This window comes from Maylandia zebra, linkage group LG17 (genome assembly GCF_041146795.1).
Source record: "Maylandia zebra isolate NMK-2024a linkage group LG17, Mzebra_GT3a, whole genome shotgun sequence".
NCBI lineage: Eukaryota > Metazoa > Chordata > Actinopteri > Cichliformes > Cichlidae > Maylandia > Maylandia zebra.
Genome location: NC_135183.1, coordinates 5,939,707 through 5,950,094, shown reverse-complemented (window position 1 = coordinate 5,950,094; position 10,388 = coordinate 5,939,707). Strand labels below are relative to the sequence as shown.

At 41.1% G+C, this 10,388-nt stretch overlaps 1 protein-coding gene across 1 annotated transcript in view; it reads left to right on the top strand.

Annotated features, from left to right (window-relative positions):
* The first annotated feature begins 3,714 nt into the window (after positions 1-3,714).
* Positions 3,715-10,388, top strand: part of cachd1 (cache domain containing 1) — a 114,414-nt gene continuing 107,740 nt past the window's right edge. The window contains exon 1 of the mRNA XM_014412529.4: positions 3,715-4,301. Coding sequence (XP_014268015.3) covers positions 4,053-4,301 — 249 coding nt within the window. The 5' untranslated portion in view covers positions 3,715-4,052. The remainder of the gene's footprint in view (positions 4,302-10,388) is intronic.

Below are 10,388 nucleotides of genomic sequence, written 5' to 3'. Positions count from 1 at the left end.
GAACCCAAAACATAGAAAACCAGAGGAACAATAAACAAAAGCTGCCCAAACTAAAGACAGAGAGGAAATGACACAAAACGAATCACATAACAAAATGAGACAAATACAAACATGAACTCAGAGCGCTGGGTCAGAGACCCAGCCTGTGACACTGACCAAATAATTTTAAATAGTTTGGGCATTTTTTTTATTTTACCCTGAGCCACTGAGTTCTGCTTCAAATTATGTTAATTTTGACATTCTTTCCAGTATTTGTGCAAGGATCTTTAAATATTTTCTCCCTAGCAAAGAACAACTAAAACTCTTGCCTGATGAAGGTGAAAAAACACAGAGCCTGGAACACTGGGATTTTCTGGGGAAGTGATAATGTATGCGATGCACACACTACAACCTCTCAACAAACTTCCTTGTGTTTGTAAGTATCCAAAAGCATCCGACAGCCACACAAACATCTGACGGAGTCCTCAGCCAAAGATACAGACAGACGACCTATTCAGGAGCACTGCAACCGAGTCCGGAGTCGAGGACCTTTCTAACGCAGACTACAGCCTGCAAAGCTGTGTGTTCAGCCAATGAATCAATCACACTTGCATCTGATGCAGTGCAACCCATTTGACTTAAGTCATCAAACAGAAGCATCATCAGTAACCACAGTGTCAACATTTTGCCTTTAACCCCCTAAATAATTTTACTTTTTCATTCGCTTCATTTGGTGTAAGAATGTGTCTTGATTTTGCTTCTTCAAATAAGCCCAAACTAAAAATACTTCTTAGCTTGACAGATGCGGACAGGCGCTGAAGTTATTTTGGCTTCCCTGTGAAATCATCTGGCAGCGCGTCTATTCTACACTGTGATCAAAACCATGACTAAACATGTTTGAGTGAGTGACTGAAACCTAAAATGCATGCACACACCTAAAGATGCCAGCTGTCTAGAAAGTGACGCATCTAAAAAAAACACTAAAGAAAGAACTAAACTCTCGCCAGTGATGAAAACAGGACCAGTATTGGCCACACCAATATCGATACTTTTAACCTATAAAAGCAAGCTTACATTGGGAAGAGCAGCTGAATCATCATTAATTTGCAAATTCTGAACACACTTTAAGGACTACTAAATCACTATGATTTTCTCTTTTTAAAATATTTAGTTAATACAGCAAAACAAGCCTTTCAGCTTCTAATATATTTTGAAACTGGGTTTTTTGGAGTGCTGGAATGTAAAAGTGTCCTTGTATACTAAACTTAGAAGATAGAAACAAAGTAACGATCCTATTGTGCTAGTATCAGTCCCATAGCAATCTGCACACCTCTATTCAATACTCTTGGGTAACAGAACTGATGTCATTGCTTATTCTTGTAACCCCTTTTTCTTGTTAGGTCATAACACACAGTAATGAAAAATGGAGTCTGTATAGGAAAAAAGGCAGAAGAGATGATTTTTTAAAAATCTTTTTGTGAATGAGTTATAAAGTGGTACACTGCCACTGAGGACCTTATTACGTGACCACGAGAGCTGGATGTAATGTTTTTATGCTGTCCGAGCTTACTCTGCACCCAATCTAAAAATTATGGACTGATTTGACAGAAAGTGCCTAATTGTTCCTGGAGGAAATATAAAAATGAACATGTTGTATCTACACACGCAATCTTCCTTCATCAAATAATCCCATCAAACACCAATGAACATCTCACCCACCCAAAACCTCAGTCAGTTGTCTAACTGAAAATGACACACAGCAATTGCTAATATTACAGGGCTAGTGATCACTTTGAAGTGATTCCTGGACTTTATTGTCTTACAGCAGGCCTGTTCAGTAAGAGGCTGCCAAGCCAGTGTTACCAGAGCGACATTACACTTAAACTGATGTAAAAAGCATGCATTTTCTTAACCGCTTATCCAATTTAGGGTTGCAGTGAGGCTTGAGCCTATCCCAGCTCTCATAGGGTGAGAGGCAGAGTACACCCTGGACATGTTGCATGAGCCAAGACAGAGAGGGGCATAGAGAAACCATACAGGCACAGGGAGAACATGCAAACACCTCACAGAAAGGCATGCTTAAGTGAAATGTCACACTGAGGCCATTTTTTTTAAAATATCACTAACACCCCTGAATTCAAATTTACATGGGAAAATATATAAACTGACCTTTGGAATAAGCCCATAAATGAGATTAAGGCAATGTAAGCCGAAGTTGTTTTTCATCAAAAAGACATGTAGCAGGCATTTTGTGCCTGAGTGCAATGCTGGTTAACCAGAAAATCTCTGAAAAGTTACAAGCAGCCATGAGATGGCTGGGAAAAGGCCAGTTGTGCAGCTGCAAATCAAATAGGCTCTGCAGTCCAAGGAAGCTGAGCGGCAGGCAGACAGACAGAGAAAGAGGGAGAGAGCAATGATTAGAGGTCAGCTGTTGAACGAGTCGGAGCGCTGTTATACTTCAAAAGCCTCAAATTATCAGACCCGACCACAACATTCTTTAACGAATGATCTATCTGTCACACTTTATTTTGCAGTCAGCAATCAAAATATGAATTGCCCAAATACACCAGGCTTCTGCTTTTTCTCAATTCAACTCAGCTCCAAGTACAGTTGAAGCTGTGCTGAAAACAGGAACTGGATTCTTGTAGGAGTGGAGGCTCCCGGGGTTATAGTACCCAGTTCATTCACAGAGATGTAAAAGCACAATCCATTATATGGAACCAATTTACTATGTTTGCTTGCTCAAGAGGTTAACACTCATTTGGAAGCAGGTCTCAGCCTCCCTATGATAGTATATATATTGCATTAATGGTACCTTTGTTTCAAAATTATCACAAGACCCTGTTTCACAAAGGAGCAAATCTGAGCAAGACAAACAGTCCATGAGTTTTATTAATTCATCCCAATTATCGTGTTTTAAATGCAAGATAATAAGAATATTAACCTTTTAAAAAAACTATTGTGGTGGATATTAGACTGAAGATAAAAGTAAATACATAATACCTACAATTTGAGGGATTATTGGTCAGACAGTATCTTATTAACTCAAACCTGCATTGCAGATTTTGACAGTTTAAACTCTCAATAACACACACACACACACACACACACACACACACACACACACACACACACACACACACACACACACACACACACACACACACGAGAGAGAGAGAGAGAGAGAGAGAGAAACGCACGTTATCCAAACTGCTTCATCCCTATGGATACAAGGTCGCTGTCTCACACTGCACTGCAGGGCCTTTCAACCTAAATCAGTGATTTGGGTTATTTCGATAAAATTCGCTTTTAGCTGAAATTAAACCATTAAAAGATTAATTATTTTTTCAAGTCTATAAATAAAATACAGAGTTAAAAATAATAAATCATTGTGAAACTCCCCAGAGGCGCTTCCCTTTTTGGTGACTGGTAAGAAATCTTTGAAGGCGTGATGGTGCTTTCGATGAACCTCGAATTAAAGAGATTTCTCTGTTTTTGAGCAGTAATTTATATGCACCACTCATATATGAATATAAACCTGTTTTGTCACACGTTGAAGAATTGGGACTGAGAAATAAAAACTCTTCCCATCGTATTTATCTATAAAACAGGGTTATTTCATATCGGCGGTGTTCTTTTTCACGGAGCTACTGAAGGCATCGCGAAAGCCTGATCCATTGATCGTCAGATCCAGGCGCCGGCAGGACTCCTCGGTGTTTCCACGCCTACTACTTTCACCCCCTTTGTGGTGACTCTCCGGCTCACACACACTTTGCCAGACTTCCAGGAGTTGGAGCCACTGATCGAAGAGGGAACACCGACAACGTAAGGGGGAAGAAAAGAAAGAATAAACATATTCCCTGCCCCGCATGGATTTGCTTTCTTCTCTGGAGGGATTTCAAGGAGGTGCAATGATTTGTGTCGCTGGGAATTCTGGAGAATTGTACCGGAGAGAAAGGGCACACGTACTCTACGCTGCAAAGTTGTAAAAGTAGTTTCCCTTGAAGTTCCCCCCCTCAAAACCACCCGTTCTGACTCCGTGCTTCTCCAGTTTGTAAACCCCCTCAACCATCATGGCGAGGCGGTCAGCGGAGAAACCTCTGTTTTTGAGACTGAACGCGCGCGCTGCTTTTCGGGATAAACACATTGGCTCGCGCGGAGGCTTCATGGCTTTTTCGCGGAGCTTCGTGTTAATCTGCTTGGCTCTTTCTAGTGGATATTGCGGAGCCGAGACGGAGTTTTCCATCCTGGAAGAAGCGCAAGTCTTGGCCGAACAGATGAAAAAGCTGTCCTCTCAGGAGCTGGGAGTCTTCACTATGCAGGTAATTAAATAAAACAAATAAAAGACACCAAGTTGTTTGAAGAACCGCTGAATGTGTTTGGGTGCAAAGCAGATAACCTCCGCTCGTGTCACGTCGAGCGAGTTGGAGCGGGTTTTAATGGGTTTTTTTCTGGCGCAAACAGGAGCTCTAAAACAGGCCTGCACAGCGCAAAACTAAAATAATAACAACAATACTCTCATAACCGCAGAAAAGATAGTTTGTCGACAGAGATGTTAAAAGTGTTGCGAAACAATAAGCTTCTATGTTGCAGTGTAACAACAGGCTCTTTGAAGTTGGGACGCGTTTATCTGGGACATGAACACGCCGGAGGTTTGAGGTTCTGAAAGGCTGGCGTTTTACCCTTTTATTCTTTTTTTAAGCTCTTAAGTAGTCCCAGTAATAATGAAATTTATTTAAATTCCAATACCTTCAATTATTACTACACTCTCTGTGTGTGTTTGTTTTTTGTGCGCGCTACCTGAAAATGCCAACAAAAAGCGGGACAAAGTGTCCTTCATAATGCACGTCATAATTTCTTAAAAATGAGTGCCCTCTGTCCCGCTGTGTGCTCCTGAGCACATGTCATTGTGCACATACTCGAGTTTATCTTTTACCTGGTTGATAAATAATCTTCCGCAAGTCAATCTGCTGCAGCATATGGGCTCATCCAGAAAATCATATTTCCCCCAGAAAGAGCTGGTGATGGTTTATGATTAAACGCAAACAGCCTGGATTTCACGTGGATAGAAACACACTCTCTCAGCATCAGTTCTAGCACAAATGATTGCACCTAAAGCTGCCACTGATACATGTTTTCTTCATGAGCAATGTTTTTAGCAATTTTAGAATTTGTTTTTGTAGATTTGTCTAATAATTTAATTAATAAAACTCCACAAAATTGAAATTTCTGTGGTCACATCTTCTTAGTCCTTCTGTCTATTTAAAAGCCCCAAAACACCAAAAATATTCAGGTCCAAAAGGAGGAAATCTGCAATTGTCACAATTTTGTGCTTCTAGCTGTGTGCTTCATTGCCTTCTAAAGACACCCCGCCGACTGCTTTCAAGATAAGGGATTAGTTTGGTCGTGATCAGTGTTTGTTGTCCGCCAAGCAAGCGTCACAGTCAAAATAAAGATGCAGATGTTTTGGAGTTTTGATCTCATGAGATACCAGCTGAAATGAACCCATTCAACAGCGAGTCGGTGGACATGAGAGACAGATCTTTCTTTGGAGAGTGGAAGTCATTTCATTCAAAAATTCCAAACTCAATCACTCCATCTTGCAAGCAGATTTGTGTTCATCTTGTGTGATACTGAAGTGAGCATTTTTGGGGACTCATTCTTAGTATTGTAGTGACCAAACAAAAAATGCTTCGACTCTAAAAAGAAGCCAGAGTCATCAGTGAGAATGACTGCATTGTTGCAGCCCCAGTAGACGAGTAAATGCACTATATGATAATCATCCATCCGTGCAGTGCTGCATTAAATCACCAAATGGCAGGAGGGTGCAGTGCCAGGGGTGTGAAGGAGGTGTTTAGCACTTCAGAGGCAGAGGAGCTCGCAGGCCCCGAACACAGAGGCGCAGCAGCGGGGGGGCCTCGGCCCCAAATGGTGTTTCATCTTCTCTGCTTCCACACTGAGCCGCCTTCATCCCAGCTTTGGGAGTCGGCTTTGAGGGCTTCCTCTGATCCCACCGGATCTGCTGTTGTCACCGCTCATCCCCTCCCTGAGCTCCAGTTTGTGCTCTCGCCGCCCCGTTTCTGGTTCTTTCCATCATTATCGCTCTCCCTTTCTCTGACTTTTTTCCCTCTCCCTGTGCAATTCTTGTTTTCAGCTCCTGTTGGTGTGAATACTTTGAATTAATAGCTGTTTTCCCCTCAAACGAGAGTAAAACGCCTCCATCAGTGACAAAGATGTAATTAATACGAAATGATCTCAGCTTATTGTCGGCCTCACTTAGATTCTCGTGACTAATTTCGCATTCATACAGCAGCGTACAAAATGAAGTGTTCAGCAGTCGGCATCCTTCCCCCGTGTCAGGGGAAAACTGTTTTGAGCTATGAAGATGTTGCAGAGCTCTGAAAATCCGACTTGGCGTGAAGCTTTTTTTTGTTTTTTTACTTACTTCAATTGAAGTGGCACATTTCACAGATTTGCCAGAGTGGTTTTCCAGTGAAAACACAACTGCAAGGGTCTGTTTCAGGCCACGAAAGGACATCGGCTGTGGTGCTCATATCGTGCCTGATTGAAATTCAGAGATGTGCCAGTTCAGCTAATTTTTTTTGTCCCTTTCTCTCTTTAAAAGAAAAACAATCTTTTCCACATATGTTTGTATCCAAACAGAATCACTGATTTTCATTAAAAGTCTTTAATTTCTTGAGTCACAGCTGGCCCTCATTATCTCTTAAAGGAGTTCTTCAGGTTTCTTTGTCCACTGAGCTATGTGCCGAGTTCACGCGCTGCCTTTTCAGATGAGATCTGAGGATTTTGCCATCAAGTGAGCATCCCAGCATGCCCATTTAAAATGTAATTGTACCCCTCTGCACCCCACCCCTCATTCTCTGGCAGATGTGTAATTTGAGGCTCGCCTCTCATCGGTGTTTCTGAGTCACTGGGTTAGCCTTGTTCACTCTGTCATTGACTTAGTCATCAGGGGACTTGAGGGCTTACAGCTGATGCTTTTACGCTGACAGGTCTGCTCTTAATATAAATATAAATATATATGTATTTGATTTAGTGGTGAAACCCTACTGTAGGTAGGGTCAGACTTTGCAGGTTTGCGACGTATCAATCAGAAACTTGATGACAGTTTTCCCTTTTGAGACGTTTCATATCTTCCTGAATAATTTATGATGAAGATTTCTACATTACGACTGCTTATTGTGAAAGGAGAAGGTCTTAGATACCCATAGAGCTTTTCATGTTCGATTTCCTGCAGGCTTAAGCAGAAGGCTGAAGATGGCAAGTTTAGTTTTGGATCTCGATAGGAAATTCAATCTCTTTTCTTACAAAACACACGACTGCAGCTACTTTTCAGAATCAGAATCAGAAAGGGGTTTATTGCCAAATGTTGAGCAGGTTTACAACATTAGGAAATTGCTGCGGTGCTTCAGTGCAAACATACTGTCATAAAAAAATATAAGAATAAGAATTAAAAGTGCTAAGTAGATAGATATATACATGATATATACATGAGTGCAGGTGGTGATCAGTGCCAAACATGGGGTGATGCAGTGAACACAGCGTAGGGTCATGTGTTAGTGGTGGGAACAGTCATACGGTTATTGTTCATGTGTCCAACAGCAGAGGGGAAGAAACTGACCAGTAAGTGGAGCAACAGGCTTGATCACTTGTAAACATGCAGTAAAGAGAGATGTTAAACGTACATAGCCTGATTGCTTTTAACGTTGAGAAGCATGTATGCACTATTGGCTGCTTATTTATAAAGAAAGTTTCACTGTGTTAGTTTCAAGGGCCTCAATCCTCATACAACAGTATGGTTTGAGGCTGAACCCCTGAGGCTGGCTCGTCCATTTATCCCTGGCCCCCTAATTGAATATTGATAGCGTAGTGAAGGTTTGTGTTGGGGTAGCTCTGACAATGTCTTCACTCTGCTATTTTCTGGTTTGGGATCAGTCCAATGGTAACAGAGCTGAGATTGACACTTTGTTGGTTTCTTTAACCTAGACTTGGCTTGATTTGATTTAACATGCACTCCTCTGTCTCTCTCGGTCTCCATCTACCTTTATTCTAATCTTCTTGCTCCCATTTCTCTTCTTTCTCTTTTATTGGCCTGTGTTCCCGTTCCCTCACTTTATATTGAATCAGTTGCAGAGACAGGGTGGGGGAGGAGGAAGGTTTGAGGATATACAGCAGGACATCAGAATTCCTGCTAGGCTCTCTGCAGTACAGCTTCAAAGCCTTCTTGCCTCTTACTGCGTTGCCTGCATGGCTCTGTGCTCAGTCAAGGTTACTATGAGCCTCACAGGCCCACCGCTTCATCTGGGACTGTTACTATTCCCCATCCACACTCTCTCTCTTTTGACTTTGAGCCTTCTCTAAGTGTGCATGTTGAAGCAGATCATTCAATTAACAACATGATTACGATTTATTTGTGAGCCACTGTGCAGCCTGTCTGCTCAGATTGGAACCTGGTAGTCTGAGAGCATTTTCAGCTGATTATAACCCAGATTATATGAAAGAAGAGGTGTCTTATAGAACTTTTTATTTTCAATAGTCCTCATCTAATGGGAATATGAGCTTTTCAGTGTCTTTTCAGCACGTCTCTGCTCTTGCCTTGTTCCAGCTATAATGGGGCTGTTTTTAGTTCCCTTTCTTCGGGGCACAGAGGTTATGTAATGCGACCAAGTTTTCTCTTTCAGTAAGTATACTTCTGCAAATGACAAAATATGAGACTGTTTCACTGATGGAAACAGTCTCATTCATTCCTCCATCTTTACTATGTTTATTATGCAAGTATTCAAACAGAAGCTCTGCATGATGTTGCAGTAAAATTTTATTCTGATGAACTCTTGAGCATTCTTGTTGTTCTTTCTATCTGGCATTTAAATGAGTGAGTCTGAGCAGGGTTAGATCGTAAAGTCGTCACAGCAAATGTGAACTAACCCAGTTGTCTCACTTAATTAAAATGCAGTTCACATATTTAAACCGATATTCTGTAATTAATATTTTATTTTGTGCCAGCAGAGGTGAACCAATGTATAAACGAATTAATTTTACTAGGAACAACTAGGAAAATCTTTCGTTGGCTCAGCTCTAACCTTGTATGTAGACTGGCTCGTGAGTTGGTACGTACATTCTTGGTTCCTAAACAGTGAATACTAATTTGGATTGAGTCTTGCCTTGTTGCTACCCTAGTAGGCCAAGGTCTAAATACGAATGACAGAATTTCAAGTAGTGGAAGCAGAGTAAATTTGAATGGTTGTCATTTTGTGTTAGCCTAGTGATGGGCTTTGCCTTTTGCCCCATGACAACTGGGATAAGTTGCAGTCCCCCTGTGGCCGTGGAACTGGAAAAGTGCTCAGAAGAATTGATGGACTGTCGCAGCCTAATCTTCAGATTGTTCTATATCCTTATTATCTAAAGACCACAACTTTAAGCTTTCCCACACTTTACAGAAAGAAAGTATCCACATTGAAACAACAAGCACAAGATCAAATGTTAAAAGCAAAGTAAAATTCTTGGGTGTTTGCGGCTCAACCATAGAATTTATGGGGGAATGGGTTAAAAGTCTTCCTGTCTGGTTTTTAACGATCTCTGTTAATGTGACATGTGGTTACTTTGTTTAACCTTGATTGGATTCTAACCTCATCCCATTAATGGTATGCACTGTTTGCCTTTCCCTCCGATCTCTTTTTATGTGTTTGGTTAATAGAACCAGGAGTGCTGTGAATTAGTCGACCTTGAATTGAATAGCAAGGCCAGAAGTTTTTCTTCTTTTTTCATTCTGACCATAAATTGTGATGCATCTCATTGGTATATGAGCCCCCTGAGGCTGTGCTAGACTGTCTGTTCTTTTTCCATTTTAACAGTGTCTTTTTTTCCCCCAAGCTTTTATTGCACAGAAAAGTTTCTGTTGCTTTAAAACTACCTGCTTTTAAAACATAGTTGTTAGATTCTTGCTCCCAAGTTGCTGAAGATGCATGAATACTTCATAACTTCAAGCTGCAATGTTTTGCAGTGTGTGCAGCTTTAATGTTTTCTTTTTTTGTTCTTTATTGTTTTTATCCTTGCTGAACTGCAAATGAGCATCGTGCACATTCGAGGCTATACGCTGTCTACATTTATTGGCAAGAGTTTTTTTTTTTCTTCTATAATTTGAAAGTTGCACTGTTCAGTCGAAACTGAGAATTTGTTTTCCTTTGTTCATTTTGCTGGAAAAAAACAGGGCTCTCTGCCAACAGCTGCAAGGTCCCACAGCAACGTCTGTAGTGTTTTAAACTTGGGATGACTTTCACATTGGTCTTCAAAATTCTTGGGCTGTCCAAAATCCTGGGAAGCAGCCCAGCTCTGTCGATTGTTACTTCTGTTACAATGCAGGAGAGAATAGAGTAAAGAGTTTTTATTAA